This window comes from Siniperca chuatsi, linkage group LG24 (assembly GCF_020085105.1).
Source record: "Siniperca chuatsi isolate FFG_IHB_CAS linkage group LG24, ASM2008510v1, whole genome shotgun sequence".
Classification (NCBI taxonomy): domain Eukaryota; kingdom Metazoa; phylum Chordata; class Actinopteri; order Centrarchiformes; family Sinipercidae; genus Siniperca; species Siniperca chuatsi.
In genome coordinates this window covers 2,645,323-2,660,717 of record NC_058065.1, presented here as the reverse complement: position 1 = coordinate 2,660,717, position 15,395 = coordinate 2,645,323, and the positions used below count along the sequence as shown (strand labels likewise).

The following is a 15,395-nucleotide window of genomic DNA, read 5'->3' as shown; positions in this document are numbered from 1 at the left end:
AAGAGTCTCTCAGTGATTGTGGAGAACTTGCATCAGCAGAAAGTTTTCAGTGATGAAGAGGTCAGCAATATACAGGCCGAGAGAAATGACTACGAAAAAAACAGAACTGTTGTGGACTCAGTCGTAAAAAAGGGGGAAGCAGCCTGCTACGAGTTCCTCAGGATTATTGACATAACGAGGAAGAGGACCTTAGGGAGGACATCTCTTCTCCCTGAGAAAAAGAGTGTAGCGTCTACGGAGACCGAGAAGTTTGACCTGCACCACTGGATCAGCTGCTATCCTTTCAAGGAAGACACACACATGGAGATAAACTACTTACAAGGTATTTTGATGCAGAATTCTGACTGATGGTGTGTCACACTTATTTATCTTTGATGTGATGATTTTATACGATGCACTTTAATGTGTCTGTTTAACAACTTGTATATCATTTAGTGTAAGGGCACAGCAGTTAATTCAGGGTATATTTATTTACTCGCTGTTGTTTTTATTTTAGGCCCAATGCCGTGCCACAGATATCAGGCAAAGTTGAAGTCAAAAACACAAAAAATGTCAAATGAGTTTTGGATGGCAAACAAAAATCTGTTTGAAGGAAACAACAAGCCTGATCTGTCGTACACTGCACTTGTATTAGACACACAAGGAAGTGTTTCTACATCTAAAATAAAGAAATTTAAGAGCAAGAAAAGCAAGATGAGTCGCCCTAAAAAGCTGAGGACATACATCCCTGAGGGCAGAGCAGAAACTTCCCCCAGTGACCTGCTGAAAACAGATAAAAGCATACTCTTGGTTGGTCAGCCTGGAATTGGAAAGACAGCACTCGCTCATGAAATGTTGAAACTCTGGGCAGAAAGAGACAACAAGGAGCTCGATTACATGTTCTACTTTGACATGAGAGCAACAGAGGACATCACCAAGGCCGTGAGCTTGGAGGATCTTCTTTTCAGTGTGTTCAGTGAACCAGATGAAGGCAAACAAGAGGTCTTAGAGGACATAAAGAAGAACTCTGACAATGTTACAGTCATTTTTGATGGACTCACAGATCTCTCTTCTTCAGTGGTGCGGAGACTTGTAGAGAAGGACCTACTACCTAATGCCAAGGTCATCGTGACTTGCAGACCGGATGATGAAGAAGACTTCTTTTCTGGCGACTTTCTCAGAGTGGAAGTGAAAGGCTTTAGTGAGCAGACCATAAAAACATACTTATCTGCAATGCTAGACGAAGAACAGGAGAAGGTTTTGTGCAACTTGGAGTTGTTAACTCTTTGCCACGTCCCAATGTACGCACTGATGGTGGCTGCCTGCTTTTCATCTGAGACGTCAGAAGACTCTCCGCAGCCGTGCACTGTAACTGAAATCTACATCAATATTGCTCGTTTTTGCCTTCAAACAAACAGCAACAAAACCAAAACCAAACATCTAAATTCCTTCATCAACAACAAGAGTAAGGAAATGCTGTCTTTGGCTGAAGTTGCTTTTCATGCAACTGAAAGAAAAACTGTGAACTTGACAAAACTGCAATATGAAGACAGCTGTGTCCTTTCCTTCCTGAAGACACTTGTTCTCAAAGTCGCCCACACTGAGACAATAACCACGTATGCATTTCTCCACTACACAATGCAGGAGTTTTTTGCAGCACTGTGGCTCTTGAAGGATCCAGATAAAATCAAGGCTGTGTTTCAGCAGAGCCTCACTGAGCAGCACAAACACATGAAACATCTGATCCCCTTCATGTGTAGATTGTTGACTGAGAAGAGCCCTAGTTGGATGGAGCATCTGATTCCAGCTCAGCAGCTCAAGAATACATCTAACTGGTACTTCAAGGAACTGATAACCACCTTTTCCCCTGGTCTGTGTAAGACAGATGATGCTGATACAGAGGACAGTGGGCTTGGTGTGGACATACTGTTCTTATGCCAGTGCTTGTATGAGTCCCAGTGTCCTGAAGCATGCATCTACTTTCTGGAGAAACTGGACTACCGTCTTGATCTCAGTGAAGAGAGTCTCGATCCTTACCTTTGCTGTGCTGTGGCCTATGTGGTCACTCAGTCAAAGGAGAGGAAAATATGGCTGAACCTTGAGGGCGTCATGGTGTCAGGGCAAGGAATTAGACGACTAGTTGGATGCCTTCAAAATGTCCACTGGTATGTGTGTTTTAAGTGTCAAATAACTGTTTAGGGTACAACATATCTAATCAAGTAGTATTTTGGCGTTATGCCATGTGTAACCACTAATTTCTATTAATTAATCCAAGAAGTAATGAGGATGACAAAATAGTTTGACCCCCATGACCCTGAACAGGATAAGTGGGTGTAAAAGATGGATGGAAAATATTCAGAGAAAATAAAGTTTGCTACTTCTGCTGTAGCTTCTTTTACCTAAACATCCTTTTTTAATAATATGGCTCTTTTTCTGCTGTTGACATCATATCATAACAAAGTGTTCAATTCTCGTTCCAGTTGCTCTCACCTGTTTAGTGTCTCAGTTGAAGATCAAGTCGAGTTCTTTGGGAATCTGTTCTGTGCAGCAGCAGAGAGAGAACAGCAGACAGGAGAGAAGATACTGGAGCTGTTATCATCAGTGTGCAGATATGAAACTTTCCCTCTTAAAGAGAAATGGTGTGATTTCCTGCTGGATCTGTACTCCCACGTGAAGGACTATGAGACTACAACAGGCTTGAGTGTCCTTCCAGCATTACATTACTTCCAGTCAGTTTTCCAGTCAGCTCCTGCAGTCTGGTCCATAAACCTCTCAGAGAGAAAGACCTCCATCCTCCTGGAAGTGCTGAAACTCCAATCAGAGAAGAAACAGGTGAAGCTGACAGACTGCTCAGGTGAAGAGAGTGAAGCGAGGAGCTTCCTGCAGTGTCTGCCTTATATCTCACAGCTCAGGTAAATAAATTGTACTTCACATGACTTCAGTGTACATTTGTGGAGTTGTGTTCTTCCATCTACAGCAACTCACTGTTAGTTTTAAGGTGAAGGTAACGTGTTGAGTTGATCAGTCCACATAAACGTCACGTCACATTGTATAGTTTTACAGATGACGTGCTGTTTTATTCCTCGCACCCCGATGTATTTCTTGCTAAATTACCCAGAGTTCTGTGCAGATCAAACACCTCCAGCAACGCTCCCACAGAGTCCTGCTCATCTCCCGTGAGCCGATACGTGTTTACTCCATCGAGCACCGAGTTTGTTACTTTGAGGCAATTTTCATCAGTCATCTACGGACTCAGTAAAAAGTAAACCGAGACTCAGCTCTAATGATGTGATCCAACAAGCTCCAGCAATGTGAGCAACACAGACCGTCACCATTGTGTTTATGATGAAGAGTCCAGTTCTTCTTCAGGACCAGTGATGTTCTTTATCACTGTTTTCCAGCTTTTAAGAGGCAGCAGGCAGCACTGGGTCTCAGGTCTTTAGTGTTGATCTGGTAAAATCTGGTAAAATATACAAAGTAACAAAAACATCAGTTGGTGGTGTGTGTCTGCTTGGCTCCCCTGACAGAAAGGAAAATAAATGGATACAATTAACATAGAAGGACCTCAAATACAGCGGGGTTGTTAAGCTAGCTTGGCAACGAACTCAGCGCTCTAACGATAGCCCAATTTCTCCAAATGTAAGTTAATTAGCAGCTGTGGTTAGCGGTCTCAGATGTTGGCAGGATTCACACAGACTGGAACTGATCTGGCATAGAACAAGATACAACCATTAGATCACGTTAATATCACATCTAATGCATTAAACAAATTAAGTTTATCAGTGAGTTTCAATTGACGCAGCCTACCTCTCTGTCAGTTGGGAAAAGTTCTGACCCGTGTGCAGACGCACACACCTACGTAGCTACGCTGAACACACACACACACACACACACACAAACAAACCCCAAATGACACACAGGTAGGAGATGCAGAACCAATAGAACGAAAATAATAAATGGGAATGATTTGATGAAATTCCTCAGATATGTGTACATTAATCTGTTACACTGGCTGGGACGCTCATTGATTGGCTGCCCTGATTCTAGGAGAGCCAATCAATGAGCGGTGACGGAGCAGGATGTTTGAACAGTGAATAATCCAGAGGAGTGAATGAGAGGATTTTACACAAGTGTTTTTTAGCACCATTGAAATTAAATAACACGTCATGAGGAAGTGAGAAGTTTAGCTCTGGAAATCCTAATTATGTTACACTGCTACTTTATTAAGTTTCATAGAGTTTCACAGAATGATGGATGTTAAAACTTGTGGTCCAGTATTTCAGGCTTTGGAGCTAATTGATGAATAAATGTTTTGGGTAAAGTATTCCTTTCAGCCACCCTGTTGGATCAGGAGTGGTGTTCCAGTATAACATCCAGTCTTTGAGTACAGAGGCGAGGATTCATCTTTGTAGCCTGACTTTCCTGGTTCCTTCAACATTTTGTGAAGAATTTCATTTAGTCAAAGTTTCCCAAAATCCACGTATAACCCTGTTAAAAACATTGAGTTTTGGTTTGATGGATTTTACTGTATTATGCTCATTAGCAGGTATTTGTGGGCTTTTAGCAGATAAACTCCACATCAGTAATTCATGGCTCTTTTTCTGCTGTTGACATCATATCATAACAAAATGTTCAATTCTCGTTCAAATTTCTCTTCCTGGTTTAGTGTCTCAGATGAAGATCAAGTCGAGTTCTTTGGGAATCTGTTCTGTGCAGCAGCAGAGAGAGAACAGCAGACAGGAGAGAAGATACTGGAGCTGTTATCATCAGTGTGCAGATATGAAACTTTCCCTTTAACAGACATGTATTTCGATGATGATGATGATGATGATAAGGAATATCAGTGTGGTTTACTGCTGGATCTGTACTCCCACGTGAAGGACTATGAGACTAAAACAGGCTTGAGTGTCCTTCCAGCATTACAGTCAGTTTTCCAGTCAGCTCCTGCAGTCTGGTTCATAGACCTCTCAGAGAGAAAGACCTCCATCCTCCTGGAAGTGCTGAAACTCCAATCAGAGAAGAAACAAGTGGAGCTGACAGACTGCTCAGGTGAAGAGAGTGAAGTGAGGAGCTTCCTGCAGTGTCTGCCTTATATCTCACAGCTCAGGTAAATAAATTGTACTTCACATGACTTCAGTGTACATTTGTGGAGTTGTGTTCTTCCATCTACAGCAACTCACTGTTAGTTTTAAGGTGAAGGTAACGTGTTGAGTTGATCAGTCCACATAAACGTCACGTCATTGGTCATGGATGCCAGCTGGGTCATGCCTATGATGTTCTGCGTTGTGTTCTTGGCGGTTTCAATGAAGAGGCAGCAGGCAGCACTGGGTCTCAGGTCTTTAGTGTTGATCTGGTAAAATCTGGTAAAATATACAAAGTAACAAAACATCAGTTGGTGGTGTGTGTCTGCTTGGCTCCCCTGACAGAAAGGAAAATAAATGGATACAATTAACATATTAGGACCTCAAATACAGCGGGGTTGTTAAGCCAGCTTGGCAACGAACTCAGCGCTCTAACGATAGCCCAATTTCTCCAAATGTAATTTAATAAACAGCTGTGGTTAGCGGTCTCAGATGTTGGCAGGATTCACACAGACTGGAACTGATCTGGCATAGAACAAGATACAACCATTAGATCACGTTAATATCACATCTAATGCATTAAACAAATTAAGTTTATCAGTGAGTTTCAATTGACGCAGCCTACCTCTCTGTCAGTTGGGAAAAGTTCTGACCCGTGTGCAGACGCACACACCTACGTAGCTACGCTGAACACACACACACACACACACACACACACACAAACCCCAAATGACACACAGGTAGGAGATGCAGAACCAATAGAATAAAAATAATAAATGGGAATGATTTGATGAAGTTCCTCAGATATGTGTACATTAATCTGTTACACTGGATGGGACGCTCATTGATTGGCTGCCCTGATTCTAGGAGAGCCAATCAATGAGCGGTGACTGAGCAGGATGTTTGAACAGTGAATAATCCAGAGGAGTGAATGAGAGGATTTTACACAAGTGTTTTTTTAGCACCATTGAAATTAAATAACACGTCATGAGGAAGTGAGAAGTTTAGCTCTGGAAATCCTAATTATGTTACACTGCTACTTTATTAAGTTTCATAGAGTTTCACAGAATGATGGATGTTAAAACTTGTGGTCCAGTATTTCAGGCTTTGGAGCTAACTGATGAATAAATGTTTTGGGTAAAGTATTCCTTTCAGCCACCCTGTTGGATCAGGAGTGGTGTTCCAGTATAACATCCAGTCTTTGAATACAGAGGCGAGGATTCACCTTTGTAGCCTGACTTTCCTGGTTCCTTCAACATTTTGTGAAGAATTTCATTTAGTCAAAGTTTTCCAAAATCCACGTATAACCCTGTTAAAAACATTGTTACTTGAGTTTTGTTTGATGGATTTTACTGTATTATGCTCATTAGCAGGTATTTGTGGGCTTTTAGCAGATAAACTCCATATCAGTAATTCATGGCTCTTTTTCTGCTGTTGACATCATATCATAACAAAATGTTCAATTCTCGTTCCAGTTTCTCTCACCGGTTTAGTGTCTCAGTTCAAGTCAAGTTCTTTGGGAATCTGTTCTGTGCAGCAGCAGAGAGAGAACAGCAGACAGGAGAGAAGATACTGGAGCTGCTATCATCAGTGTGCAGATATGAAACTTTCCCTTTAACAGACATGTATTTCGATGATGATGATGATGATGATGATGTTAAGGAATATCTGTGTGGTTTACTGCTGGATCTGTGCTCCCACGTGAAGGACTGTGAGACTAAAACAGGCTTGAGTGTCCTTCCAGCATTACAGTCAGTTTTCCAGTCAGCTCCTGCAGTCTGGTTCATAGACCTCTCAGAGAGAAAGACCTCCATCCTCCTGGAAGTGCTGAAACTCCAATCAAAGAAGAAACAGGTGGAGCTGACAGGCTGCTCAGGTGAAGAGAGTGAAGTGAGGAGCTTCCTGCAGTGTCTGCCTTATATCTCACAGCTCAGGTAAATGAATTGTACTTCACATGACTTCAGTGTACATTTGTGGAGTTGTGTTCTTACATCTACAGCAACTCACTGTTAGTTTTAAGGTGAAGGTAACGTGTTCACTTGATCAGTCCACATAAACGTCACGTCATTGGTCATGGATGCCAGCTGGGTCATGCCTATGATGTTCTGCGTTGTGTTTTTGGCGGTTTCAATGAAGAGGCAGCAGGCAGCACTGGGTCTCAGGTCTTTAGTGTTGATCTGGTAAAATCTGGTAAAATATACAAAGTAACAAAACATCAGTTGGTGGTGTGTGTGTCTGCTTGGCTCCCCTGACCGAAAGGAAAATAAATGGATACAATTAACATAGAAGGACCTCAAATACAGCGGGGTTGTTAAGCTAGCTTGGCAACGAACTCAGCGCTCTAACGATAGCCCAGTTTCTCCAAATGTAATTTAATAAACAGCTGTGGTTAGCGGTCTCAGATGTTGGCAGGATTCACACAGACTGGAACTGATCTGGCATAGAACAAGATACAACCATTAGATCACGTTAATATCACATCTAATGCATTAAACAAATGAAGTATATCAGTGAGTTTCAGTTGACGCAGCCTACCTCTCTGTCAGTTGGGAAAAGTTCTGACCCGTGTGCAGACGCACACACCTACGTAGCTACGCTGAACACACACACACACACACACACAAACCCCAAATGACACACAGGTAGGAGATGCAGACCCAATAGAACGGAAATAATAAATGGGAATGATTTGATGAAATTCCTCAGATATGTGTACATTAATATGTTACACTGGATGGGGACGCTCACTGATTGGCTGCCCTGATTCTAGGGAACCAATCAATGAGCGGTGACGGAGCAGGATGTTTGAACAGTGAATAATCCAGAGGAGTGAATGAGAGGATTTTACACAAGTGTTTTTTTAGCACCATTGAAATTAAATAACACGTCATGAGGAAGTGAGAAGTTTAGCTCTGGAAATCCTAATTATTATGTTACACTGCTACTTTATTAAGTTTCATAGAGTTTCGCAGAATGATGGATGTTAAAACTTGTGGTCCAGTATTTCAGGCTTTGGAGCTAATTGATGAATAAATGTTTTGGGTAAAGTATTCCTTTCAGCCACCCTGTTGGATCAGGAGTGGTGTTCCAGTATAACATCCAGTCTTTGAATACAGAGGCGAGGATTCACCTTTGTAGCCTGACTTTCCTGGTTCCTTCAACATTTTGTGAAGAATTTCATTTAGTCAAAGTTTTCCAAAATCCACGTATAACCCTGTTAAAAACATTGTTACTTGAGTTTTGTTTGATGGATTTTACTGTATTATGCTCATTAGCAGGTATTTGTGGGCTTTTAGCAGATAAACTCCATATCAGTAATTCATGGCTCTTTTTCTGCTGTTGACATCATATCATAACAAAATGTTCAATTCTCGTTCCAGGTTCTCTTCCTGGTTTAGTGTCTCAGATCAAATCGAGTTCTTTGGGAATCTGTTCTGTGCAGCAGCAGAGAGAGAACAGCAGACAGGAGAGAAGATACTGGAGCTGCTATCATCAGTGTGCAGATATAAATCTTTCCCTTTAACAGACATGTATTTCGATGATGATGATGATGATGATGATGATAAGGAATATCTGTGTGATTTCCTGCTGGATCTGTGCTCCCACGTGAAGGACTGTGAGACTAAAACAGGCTTGAGTGTCCTTCCAGCATTACAGTCAGTTTTCCAGTCAGCTCCTGCAGTCTGGTCCATAAACCTCTCAGAGAGAAAGACCTCCATCCTCCTGGAAGTGCTGAAACTCCAATCAGAGAAGAAACAGGTGGAGCTGACAGGCTGCTCAGGTGAAGAGAGTGAAGTGAGGAGCTTCCTGCAGTGTCTGCCTTATATCTCACAGCTCAGGTAAATGAATTGTACTTCACATGACTTCAGTGTACATTTGTGGAGTTGTGTTCTTACATCTACAGCAACTCACTGTTAGTTTTAAGGTGAAGGTAACGTGTTCAGTTGATCAGTCCACATAAACGTCACGTCATTGGTCATGGATGCCAGCTGGGTCATGCCTATGATGTTCTGCGTTGTGTTTTTGGCGGTTTCAATGAAGAGGCAGCAGGCAGCACTGGGTCTCAGGTCTTTAGTGTTGATCTGGTAAAATCTGGTAAAATATACAAAGTAACAAAACATCAGTTGGTGTTGTGTGTCTGCTTGGCTCCCCTGACCGAAAGGAAAATAAATGGATACAGTTAACATAGAAGGACCTCAAATACAGCGGGGTTGTTAAGCCAGCATGGCAACGAACTCAGCGCTCTAACGATAGCCCAATTTCTCCAAATGTAATTTAATTAGCAGCTGTGGTTAGCGGTCTCAGATGTTGGCAGGATTTACACAGACTGGAACTGATCTGGCATAGAACAAGATACAACCATTAGATCACGTTAATATCACATCTAATGCATTAAACAAATGAAGTTTATCAGTGAGTTTCAGTTGACGCAGCCTACCTCTCTGTCAGTTGGGAAAAGTTCTGACCCGTGTGCAGACGCACACACCTACGTAGCTACGCTGAACACACACACACACACACACAAACCCCAAATGACACACAGGTAGGAGATGCAGACCCAATAGAACGGAAATAATAAATGGGAATGATTTGATGAAATTCCTCAGATATGTGTACATTAATATGTTAAACTGGATGGGACGCTCACTGATTGGCTGCCCTGATTCTAGGGGAACCAATCAATGAGCGGTGACTGAGCAGGATGTTTGAACAGTGAATAATCCAGAGGAGTGAATGAGAGGATTTTACACCAGTGTTTTTTTTTGCACCATTGAAATTAAATAACACGTCATGAGGAAGTGATAAGTTTAGCTCTGGAAATCCTAATTATGTTACACTGCTACTTTATTAAGTTTCATAGAGTTTCGCAGAATGATGGATGTTAAAACTTGTGGTCCAGTATTTCAGGCTTTGGAGCTAACTGATGAATAAATGTTTTGGGTAAAGTATTCCTTTCAGCCACCCTGTTGGATCAGGAGTGGTGTTCCAGTATAACATCCAGTCTTTGAATACAGAGGCGAGGATTCACCTTTGTAGCCTGACTTTCCTGGTTCCTTCAACATTTTGTGAAGAATTTCATTTAGTCAAAGTTTTCCAAAATCCACGTATAACCCTGTTAAAAACATTGAGTTTTGGTTTGATGGATTTTACTGTATTATGCTCATTAGCAGGTATTTGTGGGCTTTTAGCAGATAAACTCCATATCAGTAATTCATGGCTCTTTTTCTGCTGTTGACATCATATCATAACAAAATGTTCAATTCTCGTTCAAATTTCTCTTCCTGGTTTAGTGTCTCAGATGAAGATCAAGTCAAGATCTTTGGGAATCTGTTCTGTGCAGCAGCAGAGAGAGAACAGCAGACAGGAGAGAAGATACTGGAGCTGTTATCATCAGTGTGCAGATATAAATCTTTCCCTTTAACAGACATGTATTTCGATGATGATGATGATGATGATAAGGAATATCTGTGTGGTTTACTGCTGGATCTGTGCTCCCACGTGAAGGACTATGAGACTAAAACAGGCTTGAGTGTCCTTCCAGCATTACTGTCAGTTTTCCAGTCAGCTCCTGCAGTCTGGTCCATAAACCTCTCAGAGAGAAAGACCTCCATCCTCCTGGAAGTGCTGAAACTCCAATCAGAGAAGAAACAGGTGAAGCTGACAGGCTGCTCAGGTGAAGAGAGTGAAGTGAGGAGCTTCCTGCAGTGTCTGCCTTATATCTCACAGCTCAGGTAAATAAATTGTACTTCACATGACTTCAGTGTACATTTGTGGAGTTGTGTTCTTACATCTACAGCAACTCACTGTTAGTTTTAAGGTGAAGGTAACGTGTTCACTTGATCAGTCCACATAAACGTCACGTCATTGGTCATGGATGCCAGCTGGGTCATGCCTATGATGTTCTGCGTTGTGTTTTTGGCGGTTTCAATGAAGAGGCAGCAGGCAGCACTGGGTCTCAGGTCTTTAGTGTTGATCTGGTAAAATCTGGTAAAATATACAAAGTAACAAAACATCAGTTGGTGGTGTGTGTCTGCTTGGCTCCCTGACAGAAAGGAAAATAAATGGATACAGTTAACATAGAAGGACCTGAAATACAGCGGGGTTGTTAAGCCAGCATGGCAACGAACTCAGCGCTCTAACGATAGCCCAGTTTCTCCAAATGTAATTTAATTAGCAGCTGTGGTTAGCGGTCTCAGATGTTGGCAGGATTCACACAGACTGGAACTGATCTGGCATAGAACAAGATACAACCATTAGATCACGTTAATATCACATCTAATGCATTAAACAAATGAAGTATATCAGTGAGTTTCAGTTGGCGCAGCCTACCTCTCTGTCAGTTGGGAAAAGTTCTGACCCGTGTGCAGACGCACACACCTACGTAGCTACGCTGAACACACACACACACACACACACAAACCCCAAATGACACACAGGTAGGAGATGCAGACCCAATAGAACGGAAATAATAAATGGGAATGATTTGATGAAATTCCTCAGATATGTGTACATTAATATGTTACACTGGATGGGACGCTCACTGATTGGCTGCCCTGATTCTAGGGGAACCAATCAATGAGCGAGCGGTGACTGAGCAGGATGTTTGAACAGTGAATAATCCAGAGGAGTGAATGAGAGGATTTTACACAAGTGTTTTTTTAGCACCATTGAAATTAAATAACACGTCATGAGGAAGTGAGAAGTTTAGCTCTGGAAATCCTAATTATGTTACACTGCTACTTTATTAAGTTTCATAGAGTTTCGCAGAATGATGGATGTTAAAACTTGTGGTCCAGTATTTCAGGCTTTGGAGCTAATTGATGAATAAATGTTTTGGGTAAAGTATTCCTTTCAGCCACCCTGTTGGATCAGGAGTGGTATTCCAGTATAACATCCAGTCTTTGAATACAGAGGCGAGGATTCACCTTTGTAGCCTGACTTTCCTGGTTCCTTCAACATTTTGTGAAGAATTTCATTTAGTCAAAGTTTTCCAAAATCCACGTATAACCCTGTTAGAAACATTGTTACTTGAGTTTTTGTTTGATGGATTTTACTGTATTATGCTCATTAGCAGGTATTTGTGGGCTTTTAGCAGATAAACTCCATATCAGTAATTCATGGCTCTTTTTCTGCTGTTGACATCATATCATAACAAAATGTTCAATTCTCGTTCAAATTTCTCTTCCTGGTTTAGTGTCTCAGATCAAATCAAGTCAAGTTCTTTGGGAATCTGTTCTGTGCAGCAGCAGAGAGAGAACAGCAGACAGGAGAGAAGATACTGGAGCTGTTATCATCAGTGTGCAGATATAAAACTTTCCCTTTAACAGACATGTATTTCGATGATGATGATGATGATGATGATGTTAAGGAATATCTGTGTGGTTTACTGCTGGATCTGTGCTCCCACGTGAAGGACTGTGAGACTAAAACAGGCTTGAGTGTCCTTCCAGCATTACAGTCAGTTTTCCAGTCAGCTCCTGCAGTCTGGTCCATAAACCTCTCAGAGAGAAAGACCTCCATCCTCCTGGAAGTGCTGAAACTCCAATCAGAGAAGAAACAGGTGAAGCTGACAGACTGCTCAGGTGAAGAGAGTGAAGTGAGGAGCTTCCTGCAGTGTCTGCCTTATATCTCACAGCTCAGGTAAATAAATTGTACTTCACATGACTTCAGTGTACATTTGTGGAGTTGTGTTCTTACATCTACAGCAACTCACTGTTAGTTTTAAGGTGAAGGTAACGTGTTCACTTGATCAGTCCACATAAACGTCACGTCATTGGTCATGGATGCCAGCTGGGTCATACCTATGATGTTCTGCGTTGTGTTTTTGGCGGTTTCAATGAAGAGGCAGCAGGCAGCACTGGGTCTCAGGTCTTTAGTGTTGATCTGGTAAAATCTGGTAAAATATACAAAGTAACAAAACATCAGTTGGTGGTGTGTGTCTGCTTGGCTCCCCTGACAGAAAGGAAAATAAATGGATACAGTTAACATAGAAGGACCTGAAATACAGCGGGGTTGTTAAGCTAGCTTGGCAACGAACTCAGCGCTCTAACGATAGCCCAGTTTCTCCAAATGTAATTTAATTAGCAGCTGTGGTTAGCGGTCTCAGATGTTGGCAGGATTCACACAGACTGGAACTGATCTGGCATAGAACAAGATACAACCATTAGATCACGTTAATATCACATCTAATGCATTAAACAAATTAAGTATATCAGTGAGTTTCAGTTGACGCAGCCTACCTCTCTGTCAGTTGGGAAAAGTTCTGACCCGTGTGCAGACGCACACACCTACGTAGCTACGCTGAACACACACACACACACACACACAAACCCCAAATGACACACAGGTAGGAGATGCAGACCCAATAGAACGGAAATAATAAATGGGAATGATTTGATGAAATTCCTCAGATATGTGTACATTAATATGTTACACTGGATGGGACGCTCACTGATTGGCTGCCCTGATTCTAGGGGAACCAATCAATGAGCGGTGACTGAGCAGGATGTTTGAACAGTGAATAATCCAGAGGAGTGAATGAGAGGATTTTACACAAGTGTTTTTTTAGCACCATTGAAATTAAATAACACGTCATGAGGAAGTGAGAAGTTTAGCTCTGGAAATCCTAATTATGTTACACTGCTACTTTATTAAGTTTCATAGAGTTTCGCAGAATGATGGATGTTAAAACTTGTGGTCCAGTATTTCAGGCTTTGGAGCTAATTGATGAATAAATGTTTTGGGTAAAGTATTCCTTTCAGCCACCCTGTTGGATCAGGAGTGGTATTCCAGTATAACATCCAGTCTTTGAATACAGAGGCGAGGATTCACCTTTGTAGCCTGACTTTCCTGGTTCCTTCAACATTTTGTGAAGAATTTCATTTAGTCAAAGTTTTCCAAAATCCACGTATAACCCTGTTAGAAACATTGTTACTTGAGTTTTGTTTGATGGATTTTACTGTATTATGCTCATTAGCAGGTATTTGTGGGCTTTTAGCAGATAAACTCCATATCAGTAATTCATGGCTCTTTTTCTGCTGTTGACATCATATCATAACAAAATGTTCAATTCTCGTTCAAATTTCTCTTCCTGGTTTAGTGTCTCAGATCAAATCGAGTTCTTTGGGAATCTGTTCTGTGCAGCAGCAGAGAGAGAACAGCAGACAGGAGAGAAGATACTGGAGCTGCTATCATCAGTGTGCAGATATGAAACTTTCCCTTTAACAGACATGTATTTCGATGATGATGATGATGATGATGATGTTAAGGAATATCTGTGTGGTTTACTGCTGGATCTGTGCTCCCACGTGAAGGACTGTGAGACTAAAACAGGCTTGAGTGTCCTTCCAGCATTACAGTCAGTTTTCCAGTCAGCTCCTGCAGTCTGGTTCATAGACCTCTCAGAGAGAAAGACCTCCATCCTCCTGGAAGTGCTGAAACTCCAATCAGAGAAGAAACAGGTGAAGCTGACAGACTGCTCAGGTGAAGAGAGTGAAGTGAGGAGCTTCCTGCAGTGTCTGCCTTATATCTCACAGCTCAGGTAAATAAATTGTACTTCACATGACTTCAGTGTACATTTGTGGAGTTGTGTTCTTACATCTACAGCAACTCACTGTTAGTTTTAAGGTGAAGGTAACGTGTTCACTTGATCAGTCCACATAAACGTCACGTCATTGGTCATGGATGCCAGCTGGGTCATACCTATGATGTTCTGCGTTGTGTTTTTGGCGGTTTCAATGAAGAGGCAGCAGGCAGCACTGGGTCTCAGGTCTTTAGTGTTGATCTGGTAAAATCTGGTAAAATATACAAAGTAACAAAACATCAGTTGGTGGTGTGTGTCTGCTTGGCTCCCCTGACCGAAAGGAAAATAAATGGATACAATTAACATAGAAGGACCTCAAATACAGCGGGGTTGTTAAGCTAGCTTGGCAACGAACTCAGCGCTCTAACGATAGCCCAGTTTCTCCAAATGTAATTTAATAAACAGCTGTGGTTAGCGGTCTCAGATGTTGGCAGGATTCACACAGACTGGAACTGATCTGGCATAGAACAAGATACAACCATTAGATAACGTTAATATCACATCTAATGCATTAAACAAATGAAGTTTATCAGTGAGTTTCAGTTGACGCAGCCTACCTCTCTGTCAGTTGGGAAAAGTTCTGACCCGTGTGCAGACGCACACACCTACGTAGCTACGCTGAACACACACACACACACACACAAACCCCAAATGACACACAGGTAGGAGATGCAGACCCAATAGAACGGAAATAATAAATGGGAATGATTTGATGAAATTCCTCAGATATGTGTACATTAATATGTTAAACT

At 41.7% G+C, this 15,395-nt stretch overlaps 1 protein-coding gene across 10 annotated transcripts in view; it reads left to right on the top strand.

Moving 5' to 3' along the window:
- Window positions 1–15,395, top strand: part of LOC122871863 (protein NLRC5-like) — a 31,197-nt gene that overhangs the window by 9,080 nt on the left and 6,722 nt on the right. For 3 of the 10 annotated variants that reach the window (XR_006376950.1, XR_006376947.1, XR_006376948.1), the window contains exons 4-11: window positions 1–322; window positions 497–2,144; window positions 2,460–2,891; window positions 4,646–5,086; window positions 6,536–6,994; window positions 8,441–8,899; window positions 10,334–10,792; window positions 14,161–14,601. The exon at window positions 1–322 is cut by the window's left edge and continues 116 nt beyond it. Coding sequence is in view for 3 of the 10 variants with exons in the window: in XM_044187365.1 (XP_044043300.1) it covers window positions 1–322; window positions 497–2,144; window positions 2,460–2,891; window positions 4,646–5,086; window positions 6,536–6,994; window positions 8,441–8,899; window positions 10,334–10,792; window positions 12,305–12,371 (4,287 nt within the window). In the remaining 7 variants the exon portion in view is untranslated. Of the gene's footprint in view, window positions 323–496; window positions 2,145–2,459; window positions 2,892–4,645; window positions 5,087–6,535; window positions 6,995–8,440; window positions 8,900–10,333; window positions 10,793–12,304; window positions 12,702–14,160; window positions 14,602–15,395 lie in introns of those variants that run through there. The other 7 variants (XR_006376954.1, XM_044187366.1, XR_006376949.1 and 4 more) reach the window with 6 other exon arrangements.